This window comes from Crinia signifera, chromosome 1, assembly GCF_055691185.1.
Source record: "Crinia signifera chromosome 1, ASM5569118v1, whole genome shotgun sequence".
Classification (NCBI taxonomy): Eukaryota; Metazoa; Chordata; class Amphibia; order Anura; family Myobatrachidae; genus Crinia; species Crinia signifera.
The window spans coordinates 51,972,230-51,993,095 of record NC_139217.1 but is presented as its reverse complement, the minus strand read 5'-3'; the positions used below and the strand labels follow the sequence as shown (position 1 = coordinate 51,993,095).

At 46.8% G+C, this 20,866-nt stretch overlaps 1 protein-coding gene across 1 annotated transcript in view; it reads right to left on the bottom strand.

Moving 5' to 3' along the window:
• Nucleotides 1–4,359, bottom strand: part of HGFAC (HGF activator) — an 89,738-nt gene extending 85,379 nt beyond the window's left edge. The window contains exon 1 of the mRNA XM_083151818.1: nt 4,098–4,359. Within this exon, the coding sequence (XP_083007944.1) occupies nt 4,098–4,169 (72 nt within the window). The 5' untranslated portion in view covers nt 4,170–4,359. The remainder of the gene's footprint in view (nt 1–4,097) is intronic.
• Between the last annotated feature and the right edge of the window lie 16,507 nt (nt 4,360–20,866).

The window sequence follows — 20,866 nt, the reverse complement described above, 5'->3', positions numbered from 1 at the left end:
CAGGGAGAACATAAGCCCCCTACACACTAGACGACTAGGGGCATCACCGATATAGTTACCGATACTGTTCAATGATGTCACCCAGGGCTGCTGAACATGCAGTCTTCATAGCCAAAATTGACATGCATGTTCTGACAATGGGGGGGGGGGGGGGTCCATTGACAAATGAACACTGCGCGGGTGACACTAGATGATTTTTAAAAGATAGGCCGAGAAGGGCCCTTCCATAAGAGCATTCAGACTCCACTGCGCATGCGTAAATCGCCCAAAAAATGTCTCCACCATACCATTTTCCGGCCCATTTTGGCAGCACTCCTGCTATTGCCGCTGGACAACGGTGGTTAAGTATTACAAACATGGGGGGCAGTGTGTGTGGGGTGGGCCCCCCTGGGACTCCGGGGTCCATGTGCACCCATTATCAGGACTGCCGAGAGGAGGGGGGGGAAGCGGGTACTAATTACCCGGGCTTGCTGGTGGGGGCCCTGGTCTGACCCCCTTCCCCCTCCGTCCATCCCAGGCAGCAGTAGCACACACCTACAGCATGTGCTGAGCTGTCAGCAGGCTCAGCATGAGCGTCTCACTGACAGCGTGAGAGCTCATGCTGAGCCTGCTAACAGCACATACTGTAGGTGTGTGCTGCTGCTGCTGAGGGGGGGGGGGGGAGTGGGGGGAACAATACCAACAATCCCCCTTCGACTTTAGACAGTTTTTTCCCCACCCCCCTAAACATTTTACCATGGCCCAGCATACCTCTCAGCAGCACTGCCCATTATAGATACGTCACTGGTACTTGTATACGGTAATCTTTATTACATTATTATTATAGCCTTATTGTCTTCTCTGAATGTCTATCATAAAATTAAAATCTGAAATAACATCGTATGTTTCATAAACTCCAGTTGCTTTTCCTTGGGCAACACAAACCTTATAAGTAATAAATTACCAAATCATTTCTTATGTAGTTAGTATAGTTCCGCAAATCATCGCACTGGCCGTAGACCTGTCGCACTTTATACCAAAAAAATAAAAAACTTCACAAAAACAACACACGTCCCTTCACTGTTATGATTCCTTTAAGGCAATAGTAAGCAGCATTATTACAGAACATGCAAAGCTGAATTAAGGCGGCCATTATCTTATTGTGACACGCTTCTTTACCAAAATACATAATCTAGCTTAACACTGAGAAATAAGACTATGACACTAAATAATCACAGACAATAAATAAAGGTCAACAAGTATTTATTGATCTTGTGACTTGTGTAACTAAAGGCCCCCATACACTAGGGCGACTTGTCCTTAGGACAAGTCGCCCCCGACTTCCCCCTGAGCTTCCCCGGGGGAGCTTGATTAGATTGACACTTGATGTGCCATTTTTTATATGTGATAAATCGTCTCGATTTATCACATGTAAAAAACCCGGGGAGCAAGGGGGGGGGGGGGCTACAGAGCAGGGCTGCTGGTGGGAGCAGGGGGGGCTGGGGACGCTGCGGGGGACACAGGCGGCATAGAGCCGGGCAGAGGGAGCCGGAAGCTGTCAGTGCTAGAAAAAAAAGCCTATACAATGAATGGGCAGCCTGTGATTGGCTGAGCGCTCTCTCAGCTAATTGCTGACTGGCTGAGAGAGCGCTCAGCCAATCACAGGCCGCCCATTCATTGTATGGGCATTTTTTTTAAAATTCAGTACTGACGGCTCACGGCTCCCCCTGCCTGGCTCTATGCCGCCTGTGTCCCCCGCAGCGTCCCCAGCCCCCCCTGCTCCCTCCACCGCCGCGCCGCCCCACTAGGTCCCAAGTCGGGTGGTCGGACGTGCAGCAGGTCTGACCACCCGACGCAGATCCGATGCGCACGGGACCGCGCATCGGATCTGAGGGGACATCAAAACTAGCCGATTTTGGTCCGATTTCGGCCAGATCCGACTGATCTGGCCGAAATCTGACCAAAATCGGCTAGTGTATGGGGGCCTTAAGAGTGGGAGGATGGCAAGAAGAAGGCGCTACCAAACGCCAGCCCAGTCAACTTGATATTAGCCCAAAACATCGAGGAGGGACTCACCACCGGCTCCTACTGCATAACCTGCATTGTGTGGGCCCACCCCCTTTACTCTGGCAAAACAATGCACAGCAATACCCTTTGTCCACCCGCAAGGGAAGGACACACCCGCCATCCTTCCAAAAGGTTGTGCCCCACAATAACCGCTTATGCACTGGTTCAACCGCTGGCTGGCAGCGACTTTCCTCCCATCTGGCTTTAAAATAGCCGGCTATAAATTGAATAAATCAAACCAAATGAAAAATTGAAGGGTGGTGGGAGGGCTTCACAAGATGGCAAGAGAAAGAGGAATCACCTGACCTAGGATTATATACATCATAGGCTACACCCATTGACTTCTGATAGGCTACACCACAAGGTTACTGAGAAACTCACTATGACTGACACTAACATTTCAACACTGCTTTTAAAAAGAGTCACAAAAGCATAGGGGTCTTATAAGGCCTCATGTCTATTTGGCGTTCAGACAGTTTTAATGAATGTTACAGTCCTAGAGTATTACCAGTGGTGGTCTTTACCTATGGGCTGCAGGGCTGCAGGGCTGCACCCCCCCCCCCTCCTCCCCAGGTGAAATCTGCCACTGTCCTCTGCCTAAGCCAGATGCAGTCTGTGAGACTGCTCTGACTTCACTGTGACTGGCAGCGACTTCCTATTGGAAGTCCGACCTGCCAGTCCCCCATCAGTAGCGCACGCAGGGGGGTTTCTGAGTACCCAGAAACTCCCCAGGAATCTAAGCTGGGGGTACAAGAATTTTTAAAATCGGTCCTGGGGAACCGGAGATATCTGACTTCAAAGGAGTGGTCCCCATCCAAGCCTGTTAATTGCTCTTCCCAGTCAGATATTTCAGGTTCTGTCTGACTTAGAGTTTTTCTGAGGGTATATTCCAAAAGCTGGGACTCTCCCCCTTTGAGGAACACTAGAAGCTTGTCTCTACTGTGCCCAGAACCAGAGATATCAGCCTTCCAGCAGCTAGTTACTACTCCAGCTACACACACCTGGTATGTAGTTTTATATACTGGTTGGCAGATTGCTCTGACTCCTGAACTGTGATCCCCTAGTCCTCAGTACCATTTGGTAGGTGGGATTCTCTAGTGTTTAATTCCATTTAAAGCTAATAAATCTAGTTCCAGGAACTGGAGATATCTGCAGTCAAGCAAGCTGTCCTCCCACCAGAAAATTATGAATAATAAGCCCACTCCACTATACACCCCTCCTCTGCGTATTAAACATCCTCTACCACCCCGAAAGTTTTGCATCAGGGCCCCTTCATTCAGCCCAATGCCCTCTTCTCCCACCCCATCCCCTAAAGGGGTAATTAGTGGAAATTACTGATCCAGGCCCTACATGCTGATCGGTTGATATAATACCCCCTACCACCTGCGGGACATCAAAGCTTCCACTCATAGCACCCCCTACCGCTGGAGGATCGGTAGGGGCCCCAATACATTGCTATGCCCAGAGGTCTACACTGCTGTTAAATATATATAAATAAATATATATATACATATATATATATATATTATATACATTATATATATATATTATATACATTTATCTATAATACTTTAACTGACTCGGCATATACTGGGTCACCTAAGTGTCCATCTCCGTGCTTTGCTCCGCCCCTCTCTGGAAACCCCCTTAAGAAAATCCTGCGTTTGCCCCTGCCCATGGCTGTCTCATTGGGAGGTGTTGCCTCCCTCCGGGAAGCCTCTTTGTGGGCTGCTGAGTGGTAGTGTATAAAAACCGGGTTCTGCACATTCGCAGTACGAGGACAATACTGAGCATGCGCCGGACCCTGAATATGCCTCTGGGGGGCTGCTGCAAAAGCAATCTTTGCCCCATTCTGATTAGTAACTTTTCTGAACTAAAATATTGTGTAGGTAATGGAACACATATACATTACATAGACACACACGTTACAAGTCTTTCCTATTGCTCGCCCCTGTATGTGACAGTTAACAGCCTAATTGCAAAACATAACCCTAGAGAACAGACACCCAGAGAGTTCTATATATAAAGCTAAAAGAAGGCAACGTACTCACCAATGTTCCGGAAGTTTGGGAAATATAGAACAAGAGAAGCAGGGCACAAGCGAGAGGACGGGGAGCCTCCATGCTGTGCGCTTGCTGCCTGTGGTAGATAATGTTTGCTGTAGGGTTGTGCTAAGTAAATAAAATGCTAATGGACAAATGGTCATCTTGGTGTTTTGCAAGCAGCAGTGATTTCCTGTGCTGCTGTCCCAGCGTCTCTCCACACAGGAGGGGTCATCCGAGAAGTGGACATTGAGCTGACAAACTGTGCAAGTAAATATAGGGTTTCCTGTGATTGTTGTGTCTTTGGAGAAGATTCGAAATAAACGGTAAATGAATATACAATCTTATTAAAAATGCAATGTAGTCTATATATCCACGGTAAACTGCAAATGTGCACATATAGGTCCTGATTCAGCAAGGCTCTCTAAGCAGCGGCCATTCACTGATTAGCGAGCCCTGTAATGCCGCCGGCCGAATGTCTGTGAGGCCCTGACCCATTTCACCACAGGGGAGTATGGGCAGCACTCGTTGCTAGCCGCGCCTCCTGTCCTTCTGCCTATGGGAATATTCCCCTCATTGACAGAGGGGACTCCCAAAGGGTTGGGATCAGGGCCGCCGACAGGGGGGTGCTGTGGGTACAGCTGTCCCGGGCCCCGGCCTCTAGTGGCGGCCCTGGTTGGGATCACTGGGTCTGCAGCAAGTTGGTTGACAATCATTAGTCAACACTGTTAGGTCGACATGGGGAAAGGTCGACATGGGGCAATGTCCACATGGGGTTAGGTCGACATGGGGTTTTTCACTGTCTTTTTACCTGAATGTTGACACAGTCGACATGGACAGTTTTAAGTGCACCGCATCCCCTCGCTTGGGCTTCGGGCACAGTATTTTATTCTCTCACCACGCCCTAGTGGATGGTAGGGCATGAAATACCACCTGTCGGCACATGTCGGCTCAAAAACAATGAAAAACCCCATGGCGACCTTTTGACTGTCAACCTAGACACTGTCGACCTAATGCTTGTGTCGACCTAATGACCTGTCAACCTAGACCCATGTCGACCTATCCCCATGTCGACCAACTTGCTGTAGACCCAATGACCGTATTCCCTCCCAAATGCCAACACCACCATGGAGCACTGGGTATCCGGACTATTTGTAGACAACAAGTAGATAGACAGCCATTAGGTCGACACCATTAGTTCGACAACTCAATAGGTCGACATGTCATTAGGTCGACATACCATTAGGTCGACATGTCATTAGGTCGACATGTCATTAGGTCGACATGTCATTAGGTCGACATGGTTTTTTTCACTGTTTTTTGAGCCAACATGTGCCGACAGGCGGTATTTCATTCCCTACTATCCACTAGGGCGTGGTGGGAGAATAAAATAGTGTGCCGAGCGCAGCGAGGCACCGTGCCCGAAGCATTGCGAGCGAAGCGAGCGATGCGAGGGGCTGCGGTTCACTTCAAACTGTGTCCATGTCGACTGTTTTGACATTTCGGCCAAAAAACAGTGAAAAAACCATGTCGACCTTTTGACTGTCGACCTAGACACTGTCGACCTAATGGCAATGTCGACCTAATGACATGTCGACCTAATGGTATGTCGACCTAATGACATGTCGACCTAATGGTATGTCGACCTAAAAGCATGTCGACCTATTGAGTTGTCGAACTAATGGTGTCGACCTAATGGCTGTCTATCTACTTGTTGTCTACAAATGGTCCCACATCCGGAGCACTGCCGGCCCCGGATGGAACACAGGACATTCCTAAAAAAATGGCACTGTCCCGTGAAAATCAAACAGTTGGTAGGTATGTGTACTCACTAATGTTCTCTCTCACTTGTGTATCAGTGCCTATTTCCCTATATAGTGTAAGCATGCGAGCAGGGCCCTCCTACCTCTATTTCTAGGAAGGTTTCAGAATCACAGGTAGTGCGCTCCCAGGTGGGCAGCAAGTCTGCTGGAAAGATAAATTGGAGGTAATTCCACAATCCTCCCAGAATACAGTGAAAATAGAAAGATTATCTCCCAGCACCTTAGTGCCTCAACCCTTCCACATGTATATTACACACAAAGCAATACAGAAATTCTTATCTTTACTTCTGTAACTACCCAGTTTGTTTTCTCATTGTTGTTTCCACTTGTAAAGCGCAACGGAATTTGCTGCACTACGTATGAAACTGTTGATAGATATATAAATATTAAAATTATAAATGACAAAAGCATATCTGATATGTAACATGCACTGAGATTCGTATTTACTACACATAATGATATTTTACTGTGGAACTGAGCAGTTTAAAAAAAAAAAAAAAAAACTTCAACTGACAAAATGTATTTTTTTTTTTTTTATCTGGGTCTATCCCTGGAAATTAGGGACTGTTGCCAAGAACATGCTTACTTGGAAAAGGCATTTCATTAAATCTATGTTACCTATTGGTTTCAATTCACCGGCCGTGTAACAGATCCTCCCTGCCTTGTGTTTGCAATCCGTCCTTTGTAATAAAAATAATAAATGCAAATATTGAAATATTACCATAAAACTGTGCTGCTATCTTTGTCCAGTAGATGTCAGCACTGCAGTAACTATATACCACCGTAGTGTTCCACTGGATGCGTAATTAACCAAATGAGTCACTGTTTCATACCTCCCAACAATCCCGATTTCAGCGGGACAGTCCCGATTACCGGGTCCTGTCCCCCTGTCCCACCCGCGGCCGGAGGTGTCCCGCTGCAGGGGGGGGGGGCAGTTCGGAGCCCCCCCCCCCCCCCCCCAATTTGACAGAATAGACGCTGTGCGCATGCGCACAGCGTCTATTCGCGGACGAAAACAGGGACGTGGCTCATTTGCATAAGCCGCACCCCTCATTTGCATAAGACGCACCTCCTTTTTGGGCGCTAGTGTCCCTATTTCTGCAGCCGGAAAGTTGGGAGGTATGCTGTTTGTATCTTTAAGGTCAGTTTAGCAGCTATTTATTTTCACTGGTGTTGTTAAATATTACCAGTTACAGGAAGTGGAGGTGTCCAATAGAGCATTACTTTATTGCATTTTGCAGATTTTGAACAGATTTTGAACAAATAAACTGATTGCCCCCAACTGCTGTCACAGAAGAGGAGCTGGCATTTTGGTGACCCTCCTCAGTGGGTGACAACTGAGATTGCCTCCCAGACCCTGCACTGATGCTACTTCTAACAACTACTGTATGGTGCACTTGCTCTGTTAATTCATACCATAACTAACTATTTTAGGGTGGGAAGGAGTGAGAGGGTCATCAGGGGTGAGAGGAGATGAGAGGGTCATCAGTCACTAGGCCAGTGGAGAGTGGTGGGAAGTATTAGTCTGGTGGGAGACGAGAGGGTCAGCAGTCACTAGGCCAGTGTAGAGGGGTGGGAAGGAGTGTGGAGGGAGACAAGAGGGTCAGCAGTCACTAGGCCAGTGGAGAGGGGTGGGAAGGAGTGTGGAGGGAGATGAGAGGGTCACCAGTCACTAGGCCAGTGGAGAGGGTGGGTGGGAAGGAGTATGGAGGGAGATGAGAGGGCCAGCAGTCACTAGACCAGTGGAGAGGGGTGCGAAGGAGTATGGAGGGAGATGAGAGGGTCATCAGTCACTAGGCCAGTGGAGAGGGGTGGGAAGGAGTGTGGAGTGAGATGAGAGAGTCAGCAGTCATTAGGCCAGTGGAGAGGGGTGGGAAGGAGTGTGGAGGGAGACGAGAGGGTCCTCAGTCACTAGGCCAGTGGAGAGGGGTGGGAAGGAGTATGGAGGGAGACGAGAGGGTCCTCAGTCACTAGGCCAGTGGAGAGGGGTAAGAAGGAGTGTGGAGGGAGATGAGAGGGTCAGCAGTCACTAGGCCAGTGGCGAGGGGTGGGAAGGAGTGTGGTGGGAGACGAGAGGGTCAGCAGTCACTAGGCCAGTGGTGAGGGGTTGGAAGGAGTGTGGTGGGAGACAAGAGGGTCATCAGTCACTAGGCCAGTGGAGAGGGGTGGGAAGGAGTGTGGAGGGAGATGAGACAGTCAGCAGTCACTAGGCCAGTGGAGAGGGGTGGGAAGGAGTGTGGAGGGAGATGAGAGGGTCAGCAGTCACTAGGCCATTGGAGAGGGGTGGGAAGTAGTGTGGAGGGAGATGAGAGGGTCAGCAGTCACTAGGCCAATGGAGAGGGGGGGGAAGTGTGGAGGGAGATTAGAGGGTCAGCAGTCACTAGCCCAGTGAAGAGGGGTGGGGAGGAGTATGGTGGAAGACGAGAGGGTCAGCAGTCAATAGGCCAGTTGAGAGGGGTGGGAAGGAGTATGTTGAAAGACGAGAGGGTCAGCAGTCACTAGGCCAGTGGCGAGGGGTGAGAAGGAGTATGGAGGGAGACGAGAGAGTCAGCAATCACTAGGCCAGTGGTGAGGGGTGGGAAGGAGTGTGGAGGGAGACGAGAGGGTCAGCAGTCACTAGGCCAGTGGCGAGGGGTGGGAAGGAGTGTGGAGGGAGATGAGAGGGTCACCAGTCACTAGGCCAGTGGAGAGGGTGGGTGGGAAGGAGTATGGAGGGAGATGAGAGGGCCAGCAGTCACTAGACCAGTGGAGAGGGGTGCGAAGGAGTATGGAGGGAGATGAGAGGGTCATCAGTCACTAGGCCAGTGGAGAGGGGTGGGAAGGAGTGTGGAGTGAGATGAGAGAGTCAGCAGTCATTAGGCCAGTGGAGAGGGGTGGGAAGGAGTGTGGAGGGAGACGAGAGGGTCCTCAGTCACTAGGCCAGTGGAGAGGGGTGGGAAGGAGTATGGAGGGAGACGAGAGGGTCCTCAGTCACTAGGCCAGTGGAGAGGGGTAAGAAGGAGTGTGGAGGGAGATGAGAGGGTCAGCAGTCACTAGGCCAGTGGCGAGGGGTGGGAAGGAGTGTGGTGGGAGACGAGAGGGTCAGCAGTCACTAGGCCAGTGGTGAGGGGTTGGAAGGAGTGTGGTGGGAGACAAGAGGGTCATCAGTCACTAGGCCAGTGGAGAGGGGTGGGAAGGAGTGTGGAGGGAGATGAGACAGTCAGCAGTCACTAGGCCAGTGGAGAGGGGTGGGAAGGAGTGTGGAGGGAGATGAGAGGGTCAGCAGTCACTAGGCCATTGGAGAGGGGTGGGAAGTAGTGTGGAGGGAGATGAGAGGGTCAGCAGTCACTAGGCCAATGGAGAGGGGGGGGAAGTGTGGAGGGAGATTAGAGGGTCAGCAGTCACTAGCCCAGTGAAGAGGGGTGGGGAGGAGTATGGTGGAAGACGAGAGGGTCAGCAGTCAATAGGCCAGTTGAGAGGGGTGGGAAGGAGTATGTTGAAAGACGAGAGGGTCAGCAGTCACTAGGCCAGTGGCGAGGGGTGAGAAGGAGTATGGAGGGAGACGAGAGAGTCAGCAATCACTAGGCCAGTGGTGAGGGGTGGGAAGGAGTGTGGAGGGAGACGAGAGGGTCAGCAGTCACTAGGCCAGTGGCGAGGGGTGGGAAGGAGTGTGGAGGGAGACGAGAGGGTCAGCAGTCACTAGGCCATGGCGAGGGGTGGGAAGGAGTGTGGAGGGAGACGAGAGGGTCAGCAATCACTAGGCCAGTGGTGAGGGGTGGGAAGGAGTGTGGAGGGAGACGAGAGGGTCAGCAGTCACTAGACCAGTGGAGAGGGGGGGGGGGTGTGGAGGGAGATTAGAGGGTCAGCAGTCACTAGCCCAGTGAAGAGGGGTGGGAAGGAGTGTGGAGGGAGACGAGAGGGTCAGCAGTCACTAGGCCAGTAAAGAGGGGTGGGAAGGAGTATTGAAGGAGATAAGAGTGAAGACTTTTGGTGAGGGCTGAAATAGAGGTGCACATAGCTAGTGGCAGGTGCTCAATTAGTTTAGTAATTACCATCCAGGTGCATGGGAGGAGGGGTAATACTGTGTCAGTAACAATCCATGGTTTCCCCCAGCTGACTGAATGGCATTAGTAACCAGTCTAGAACACTACACGATCATAGAATTCCGAGATATTGGTTACATATATTTGCGCAAATTTATGTGTAAGCCCCCAAGCCGTCATCAAGGCTTCTCTGTATATTGGGGGTCCCTGGCGTTATATCTAGGTGTAGGGTGAGCAGGGGTTAAAGTGAGGGGGAACGGGGTGGAACTGAGTTCCACCATCTCTAATGGTGAGGTGGAACATTTTAACCTCCACATTGACCCTGCACAGTAATTCTCACAGAAAAGCATTCTAGTTTGCAGGGGGATGCCAAATACCCTACCACTGGCCCTGTTTCTGCCTAATGGGGGGGAGGGGAGGGTGGTAATTAGGTGGTGGTATAGAGAAATGAGTTCCCTCACCTCTGCATGACCACTTTAAGCCCTGAGGGTGAGGCACCCCAAAAACCCAGCACAAGCTAGAAAGCCCAGAGCAACACACCAGTGAAAATACTATAGTGTCAATAGGTAGGAAGCCGAAGCTATATATAGATAGTGAGAGGGAAATAAATAAATAAATAAATTAAATGAGATGTAATTAAAATATTAAAGAAATAGTGTTAGTGAGAAAAAAAGTAGTGCAAAGTGTTAATAGAATGTAAAGGTGTGCCACACTACAGCCACCCAGCCCAACCAGTCCAGGGGCACCGCACCCCACACCACCGTTACCCTAAATTGGGTCTACGATTAGCCAGCAAGGAGGTACATGATAATGGCTCCTTAAACATATCTAAACTAAGAGCTACCTACCTTGGAGCATCCTCAGACTACTCCAAGTGGCATATCAGGACCCACATCTCCTCCTAATATGGGCTCCATTCTGCCTCTCACAACATACACACATATATATATATATATATATATATATATATATATATATATATATATAGTGGCAGGTGCTCAATCAGCTAAGTAATACCATTCAGGTGCATGGAAGGAGGGGTAATACTGAGCATATACTTGTGATGCTGACGCCCCACCAGGTCCCAGTCTCTCCCGATCTCTGTGGGTACACACATCGTTTTGTGTGTACCAGTACACAGGGGGTGATTCAGGTTGGCTCAGAGAAATGCAAATTCGGACTGGGGACCGATGGTGCAGTTCTGCGCATGCGTATATGGGAATATACACATGCGCAGGGCCGATGGGGGAACGCCTTCTGTGAGTATCACACTCGCCGAGCTGTTTGCACAAGGAGGGAGGGGGAGGACAGAGGCGGACAAAGGCCCAGTCCAAGGGAACGCCAAGAGGTTTATGGGCGTCCCCATGAAAGCGCTGGGTGTGCCCCTGAGGATGCAGGTGTCCTATATGTATTCGGGGCCGGGCGGCTGGCTTCACAGGACGTCAGCCGCCTGCCTCATCTTTAGGTAAATGCTTGTTGAGCAGTGAATGTATTGGGGGGGGGGGGGATCTTAGAATGCACACCCGATTTACATGAGGTGCTATCATGCTGGGACTTGTAGTTCTGCAAAGAAAGACATGTGGTGCAGATGCACACTCCATATTATTAATCAAATTCAATCAATAATAGAGGTTCTTGGTATATTCATTGGCCAAGAAATATTTGCCCACCAACCAGCTTCACGGTAACCTCATTTCTGGTGGGTCCCTAATACTAAGAATCTGGGGCGCGGAACCCCAAAAAGGCCAGCATAAGCCAGTCACCCCAGGGCAGCACACAAGTGAAAAACTAAGCTATAAATGTGTGTTAATAAGAAAGAAGCAGGAGCTAGAGGTTAAAAAGTGTAGTGCTAGGAAGTATAATATTAGTGAAAATAAATAGTGCTAAATAAATGTTAGGGTGTGCCACCCCGAAAGCAACTCGGTTACACCAACCCAAGGGGAGCCGCGCCCCAAATCCATCTCCAAGACTAGCAATTAGTGTAAATTTTTAGGTCTTACCTTCATTGTGCCCTCAGTTTGCAGTCTGTGGCTACCAGGGACCAAACTGGTGAACTAATGTTCAGATCAGGTGGGCGGGGTGCTACTCTAAGTTGAAGGAGTCCCAACCTTCAGGTGTACAGGTGTACACAATGTTAGCTTAGGGGGGGGGGATCTTAGAATGCACACCCGATTTACATGAGGTGCTATCATGCTGGGACTTGTAGTTTAATTAAACTAGTGTAGGACTAGTTTAGTTAAACTATTGTGTTAAACCCCTCCCCCAGGACGCCCGATCATTTCGGCCCGTGGGTCGCTATTTCAACCGGCCTCAGTACTGGTTGATTCTGTGTTACAACCTTTGATCCAACAAGAAGAATCTTATTTACTAGATACCACGGCCTTTTTGAATAAATTAAATAATTAAACAGGGGCATGGCTTGTGTGTTTAGATGTTACAAGTCTTTACACAGTAATCCCTCATCAATTGGGCATAAGATCGGTCCGAAATATCCTTATGAAAAGTGATATCATTACTTCTGCTTTTGTTGAATTTCTATTACAGTTGCTTACCTTTGTTCTTACCAAAAAATATTTTTTATTTGATGGTAAATATTATTTACAGCAAGCTGGGTGTGCTATGGGTAGCTCCGTGGCCCCCAGCTATGCTAATTGCTTTATGTTTGATGTCGAAAAAGATATTTTTTTCTCAGATCCGGCTATAAATTCTAAAATTATTTTCTTTTGTCGATTTATCGACGATTTGTTTATAATTTGGAATGACTCCAAGGAAGCACTGATGTCGATCATAGATAAACAAAATGCGTCTTCAAGTACAGTCAAATTTTCCAACAATATGCAACAGCATCAAATTAGTTTTCTAGATGTCCTGGTAACTTGCGATGAGGGTATTATTTCTACTACGGTCCATTCCAAAAACACAGACAGGAATACGTTCCTGCATAAAACAAGTTGTCATCCTATTAAATTAAAAGCAGGATTACCATATTCCCAGATGGTGAGAATGTGCCGTATTAATAGTGACCCTATTAAAGCAGGTATACAAATTGATGAATTCATCGCTAATTGTTGTGATCGAAGTTATTACAAAAAATAATTATTAAAAAATAAATCCAAGGCATTAGCAATCCCTAGAGAGCAGCTTCTTAAACAGCAGGATAAGAAAACATTGAATAAACGTTTACCTTTTGTCTCCAGATATAATACTCAATCTGAAGGCATTACTAGGGCCATAAAGAAATCATGGCCAATGATTAAAACGGATCCTTCAATTGGTCTTACAGACCATTCAATCATGCCCTGCTACAAAAGAAACAAAAATTTAAGAGATAATCTTGTCAAATCCGACATTACAGGCTTTGATAAAAGAGAACGTGAAACTTTTTTGACTAAAAATAGAATGGGATGTTTCAGATGCTCATGTGTTACGTGCAAATACTTAATAACAGGAGATCAATTTTTCCATCCACACTCAGGGAAATTACTTGCCATCTGTAAAGTTTAGTATATAATGCAGGGGTTCCCAATCTTTTCTGAATCACGGCATCCTAGAGTATCAGAATTTTTTCACGGCACTCCAGGCCTCCCAAAAAATGTAGAAAAATCAATATAAAATCAAGTAGATTGAGTTTATATCTTCAGTTATGTGCTAAAGGGCAGCATTTGCTTCATATTTTATGATTGGCAGCCACCAGCACTGGTTTTGTCCATAAATAATTGATCATAAATAATTCAAATTGATCCTGGACCAGCAACCCATGGCACCCCTGCAAGTGTCCCGAGGCACCCCAGGGAGCCACGGCACACAGTTTGGGAACCACTGATATAATGCCTTAGGTAACTGATCAAGGATTACACATTTTTTTGCAGCTGACTAATATTCATCTACAGTCATTTCTTAAAACATTATGTGTATTTGACTATTTGTAGTTGTTCTTTATTAATTGATATGCATATTTAACGCAGCCCTAATGATTTATTGTGTGTGTGTGGTTTTTATCACATATACACATGATTTATTTTTGTGTTTTCTACATGTAAATTGATTTGCAGATGTTGCTCTTTCTCTCTTTAATTATATGCTTTTCACTGTAATATATATGCATGTCACTTATTTGCTATGAATCTCTTTGGTCTGACTGATCGACATTGGTGCCGACACGTACAATCAGTATTCTATGAGCGCCGCGGACGCTGTGTATCACAGCGACTGTTCATGTTGCGCTAGCTGTTACTTTGTATCTTGTCTAAGACACCGTAGCACTATCCCGCCTCCACAATTGAGCGGCGTTGGCGTGGTTGGTCCGTCAGACTGAATCCACAGGGTGTTCTTCTATTTAAGGTAACTTACTTTTTTTTACACTGTATCCTGATGACGGTTAATAAATAACCGAAACGTAGATGACTCAACTACAGTAGTCCTTGTCTATACTTCAGTAACGTGAGTGCCACTTTGGAAATTCATTTATGTAATTGCTGGGCAAACAAGACTTTGTGCGGTATATACTGGGGGCACCCGTTCAAGTATTCCAGTTTTGTCTGAGTGCCGGATATATCACTCTGCTATATATATATATATATATATATGACCTGGAGTCTGGTCTAACATATGACTACCTAGCACTGCATATTGAGGTTTTTGGTACTACACTAAGGATCAATCTGAATTTCTTCGGGATATTCCCCCCCTTTTTTCCCCTCGTTCTGTATGGAAATTGATTACTTTTTAAATGCAGTCATGCATCAGGATTGAGATCTACAAAGGATCCACTCCCTTACATTTGTTTACTGAGTCCAATTGAAAGCCGTATTACACTGAGACAGAAACATCTTTATCCAAAAGTTAAGTTGCCTGCGGACGGTTACCCCTGAGGAAGTCGTTGTAATGACGAAACGCGTTGGGTGTCCTTGTATATTGACCGTTATTGAGTTTATGACTCCACACAGATGAAAAAAGTGTTTTATTGCCATTTTTTCCTGTTTTATATTAAATCTGTTGTATCGTGACCCTATTGTCACAATTTGTTCTATTGGTGGTGGATACATCTGATTAGGGGTCACTTTGTTGATTGTCTGCCATTTCTCCCCCTTCTCCCCCACTAATAGGGGGGACCTACTTAGTTGCTGCCCACTCATTTCATTCAGTGTAGCGCATTGAAAGGGTACCTCTCATATATATATATATATATATATATATATATATATATATAATGATAAATGGGCCCCTTAGGGTGCTTAGCATCAGGCGGATACCTAGCAAATCACAGTGCATCTCAGGCCTGCGTTTGAAAATACACTGAAAAGAAAACAGACTGCTATAATCAAGCATTAAATTGTAACTGTGTTTTGACATCTTCATGGCTCCGGCTGACGTTGCTAAGCGGTCAAGGAAATATTTCTAATGGAAAATTGGCAGCATGGGAAAATCAGGGATCATTGTTAGGCCTTGAAGGGGTTAAACTGCTTTAATACTTTCTATGCACTCATTTCAATCTCTGCATTATTGTTCTTTGTGTTTGCCACACGTCAGACCAGTAATATTTACCATCCTGAAAGGCTGTAATTGGAGGCTCATATATAGGATGATATACCACCAGGGTGGTGTCAGCCCCCTCATCCATCCTCTCGGATCACCGACTTACTGTATACAGGCTGCAGCTGGTGCAGTGACGATGCTGCATGTGGGTGTTTATCATGGCGGAGGAAGAGCAGAACTCAGGCGGAGGAAATCTGCCAGTCCGCTATTCCAGAAATAGTGTTTTGTTACCACTTCCATATCAACGTCCTCCTTTATTCGCCTGATAACACGTTTCCCTTCCATGAGCAGCAAAAGTTTCCTTTCTGAGATAAAGAATTTGTGGAATCTGCACAATACAATAAGTTGTTTGACGTGGGACACGGACGTTATTTTGTTGTCACTTTTTCTTTGCTAAAGTTTGTAGATATGAAGGTTTGCATTATTGGGGTACATTTACTAAAGCTTCTAAAAATAAAGTGTTGCCCATAGCAACCAAATCAGAAAGGGCCAGATTCTCTAAGCTTCAAAAGTGATAAAATGGAGATTGATAAACAGCCAGCCAATCAGCTCCTACCTGTCATGTCACAGACTGTGTTTGAAAAATGTCAGACAGGAACTGATTGGCTGGCTGTTTATCACTCTCCATTTTATCACTTTTGAAGCTTAGTGCATCTGGCCCAGAGTCATTTTGTAGAATGCAGTAGAGTAGAGAAATGATACACAGCATCTGACTGGTTGCTATGGGCAACATCACCTCTTTTCATTTATAGAAGCTTTAGTAAATGTACCCATTAATGTCTGTATCCCTCAAGCCTTCAGCACAGATACATTTTGGGATATATATTATTTAATAATTATCTGGTTTTAGACCTAATAATGATAATGGGTCAGATGCACTAAGCTTCAATAGTAATAAAATGGGGTACTTGTGTATTATAGCGGAGCTCCTGATGTTGGTCGTACAATGTTTTTATCGAATGTTTATCAATGTTTTTATCGAATCGCATCGCATGCCATACACCTGATGGCATGCAATGCGACGCGATTTTGCCTCCTATACGATGGCAAATTGTATAAGCACCCTAAAGGGTGCTTTTAAGCACCCAAATGGGTGCTTACAATGTCAAATGCACCCCCACGCCACCCCCCCCCCACTATAAGCGTGAACCCGAAGTGTGGCGAGCGCAGCGAGCCTGCGAGGGGCGGCGGTACGCGTCCTACGACCTTTTCATACCCCCACTATCCACGTCGGCGTGGAGCTGAGAATATAAAGTGTGGCGAGCGCAGCGAGCCACCGAGCCCGAAGCGTGGCGAGCGGACTCACAGGTATCTGCGTCCCCTCGCGGGCCGTGTCCCCTAGCCGGGCTCGCTGCGCTCGCCACGCTTCGGGCTCGTAGACTCGCTGCGCTCGCCACACTTTATATTCTTACACACTTTACATTTATACTATTGGATAGTGGGGGTATGAAAAGGTCGTAGGACGCGTACCGCCGGCACTACGCTCGCCACGCTTCGGGTTCACGTTTAACATTGTAAGCACCCATTTGGATGCTTATACAATTTTTAATCGCATCGCATTGTATGGCATTGTATACCATATACAATGTCATACAATTTTAAAATTGTATGACATTGTATAACATCGCGCGATATCGCATACCATCGCATGCCTTTTGGTATGCAATGCGATGGGCGCCGCTATAATACACAAGTCCCTAAAATGGAGAGTCATAAACAACCAACCAATCAGCTCCCGCCTAACATTTTTCAAACAACGTCTGTGACATGGCAGGAAGGAGCTGATTGGCTGGTTGTTTATCACTCTCCATTTTATCACTGTTGGATCTTAGTGCATCTGGCCCCATGTACTATTGCCACTATTCATGTATTAAGAGTTTATAGATTGCCAGACGTATTATAATCATCGCTGGAACTTCTGGCCCATCTGCTGGGGCCGGCGTTCCCATCCCTGTGGTGTTTAAGAAGTGACATTTCATAGTGGTGTAACTAGAAATATTGCACCCGACTGGCCAAAAAATAAGTGCAGAAAAGTTGGCATCCCCATCCATGTTGGTATTTCGGCGCCGTTCTTCTGCCCACTAGTTGGGATGCCGGCACCAGTATTCTGACTGCTGCCATCCCGATGATAATCACAACACCGGATATCAGCCAATCAGTCCAAAGGGTAGTCACATATGTCACAGAGGGCCCCTACCGTATGTAAGGGGGAATCTAGATCAGGCCAGCTCACTCCAAACGCCATCAGGTGCCGCGCAGCTCAGTGGTAGAGGCCAATAGAGGTAGAGGCACAGTGTAAATATAGGAAGTATAGGAAGATGGTATAATAATTAGAAGAATGTATTCCTGCTGGCTTTATGGATTTATAAAGGCTTCAAAGTGGCAAAGTAGCAATCCCGGAGAAGTTTTATTTATTAATTAACAGTTTCTTATATAGCGCACACATATTCCGCAGCACTTTACAGAGAATAATTGAACATTCACATCAGTCCCTGCCCCAGTGGAGCTTACAATCTATATTCCCTACCACATATACACGCACACACAGACAGTCTAGGGTTTATTTTGTTGGGAGCCAATTGAACTACCAGTATATTTTTGGATTGTGAGAGGAAACAGGAGTATCTGGAGGAAACCCACGCAAGTACGGGGAGAATATACAAACTCCGCACAGTTAGGGCCATGGTGGGGATAGAACCCATGACCTCAGCGCTGTGAGGCAGTAATGCTAACCATTACACCATCCGTAGCGCCCATAAAATGAAAGTCTGTATTCCTCAATGCATTTCACTGCAGACTGCAGCTTCTTCCAGAGGCGGACCTAAAGGTGCCCATACATTACTGCAAGGTACTGTAACGGATGCCTCCATCGCATACGATCCCGGCAGCGATCCGATGTGCTTGGGCCCGCAGATTGGAATCAGAGGTTAGGGACATACGCTTTGGGCACTCTCCACCCGATTTCTCGGACCAATTCATCAGAATCAGGTGAAAAGTGCCCTAATGATATAAGTGTATGGAGGTCTACTACATCAGGGGATCACAAAGTAGGGTTGAATATATTTTTGGTGGGGTTTTTGGATTGTCATATATGCATCATATCCTATTCACTACCAATTCTGTACGTGGTTTCAAAACAATGGCACATTGACAGTTGTAATCCTTGGTCAATGGCACACCAACTCTTGTGGCACATGGACAATTGCACACCAACTCTTGGGGAACATGGACAATTACACACCAACACATGTGGCAAATAAACAATGGCATATGACTCTTTGGTATGTGGATGTTGGCACACTGACCTTTGTTGCACTTGGTCAATGGTACCTCCGGCTCTTCTGGAACATGGACATTGGCACACCACACCAAATCTTGTGGCACATCATGGACAATGTTACACCGACTACTTGTAATTGACTTAACTGAATCAGTGAAGTTTGCTGAGTCCCATTGTGGAGTCTAGATACAAATAACCATTCAGAGCCGTATTCTCACACTGTAGCCAATCACAGGCCTTCTGGATTGGTAATTCTGTTATTTCCTGTTATTCGTATGGGGCCTGCCCAAGCCTTTTCTTTCTGTGTACTATACAATGTCTCCAGCTCTGCAATTTATTACACTGGATACACAATGACGTCCTCTCTCTTTATCTGAATTTGGAAGAAGGCAGGCCAGTGATGTAAACAGCGAACCAGTTTAGCATTGTGAGGAATTTGAGCAGGATCTGCAGAGAGATACTGTAGATTGTGTTCCTACTCCCAAATATTTTTAAATTCATTATCATCGACAATAGCGTCATCAGCCACATTACTGCCATCGTTCTCATACAGCACAGCTCTCAGCTGCCTCACATTTCCCATTATTCAAATAAACTCTGCTGTAGATAATTGCAGACTATGAACCGTTAGCAGGTGAGCCTCAAACATGGCGCGTCTCATTTCTAAGGGTCTTTGTCATGCAAACATTGCAGCTCAAGTGAACCCACTGAAGCCCTGCTGGTGACTGTGATGCTATCTTGCCTCCGATCTGAAGGAAGAATGCTTTCCATTCTGATTACTCTGTGGATCTTATTTGGGTTGGGATCGTTTGGTCTACAAGCAAGTTGGGTGAAAAGCATTAGGTCGACACCATTAGGTCAACATGGGGAAAAGTCGACATGTTTCTAGGTCGACATGGGTCAAGGTCAATTGGTTCCACAGGTCAATTGGTTGACACAAGCATTAGGTCGACAGTGTCTAGGTTGACAGTTAAAAGGTCAACATGGGGTTTTCACTGTTTTTTTTACCCGAATGTCGACACAGTTTCCAGTGCACTGCATCCCCTCGCATCACTCACTTCGCTCGCCATGTTTTGTGCTCGGTGCCTCTTTCGCTCGGCAACCTATTTTATTTTCCCACCACGCCCTAGTGGATGGTAGGGTATGAAATACCACCTGTTGGCACATGTCGACTCAAAAAACAGTGAATAACACCATGTCGACCTTTTGACTGTCGACCTAGACCCTGTCGATGTAATTCTTGTGTTGACCTAATGACCTGTCGACTTAAACCCATGTCAACCGAGACCCATGTCGACCTTGACCCCTGACGACCTAAACCACGTCGACCTAATGGTGTCGATCCAATGCTTGTCGACCAACTAGCTGTAGACCCAATGACCGTATCCGCCTTAATCTAGTCTATGCGCACTGTTGCAAATTCGCAGCGGTGAGCAATGTTTCCTAATTGCTCATGCGCATTTCTGCATATGTGCATGCGCCGTGTGCAAATGGCTACGGCGAACTACGGAGTGTTTGCTGGGGCGCTCACACCCACCAGTGCGGGCGTGGGGGGGGGGGCGCGGGGGGCAGCGGCGGATAGTCATGCCCATGGGAACACCCATAATTTCATGGGTGTTCTCATGAAAACGCTGAGCGTTCCCATGGTAATGAGCCAGTGATGCGGCTGCCGGGGGTGGGCAGCTGACATCACCGGGTGTCAGCTGCCCGCCATGTTCCCTTCCAGGACACATGCAAAGCCAAAACACCTGAGAGTGTCTTAGTTTGCATGTACCTTCCACATCATTCGATGGTCGGTGACCATCGAATGATGTGGGTTTGGCCCCGTAGGCCGTGAATTGATGTTTATGCAAAACATATACACTGTGTGTTTAGTTGCATCACATATACATACATATACACAGGGGGTTTTGTGGTAAATTGCACCACAGAGAAAATCGCATGCGATTGCGAAACACATGTACTAAAAATTCAGCTACGACTAATGTCGTGACTTCCAAACTTTTGTTTTTAGGTGGAAAATTAAATCCATAACAGTTGTATGTAATAAAAAAATATTTTAATTTTCAAATACAATTGCATTTTTCAAATGGTAGCTGCTTAATAACAATGCAAACA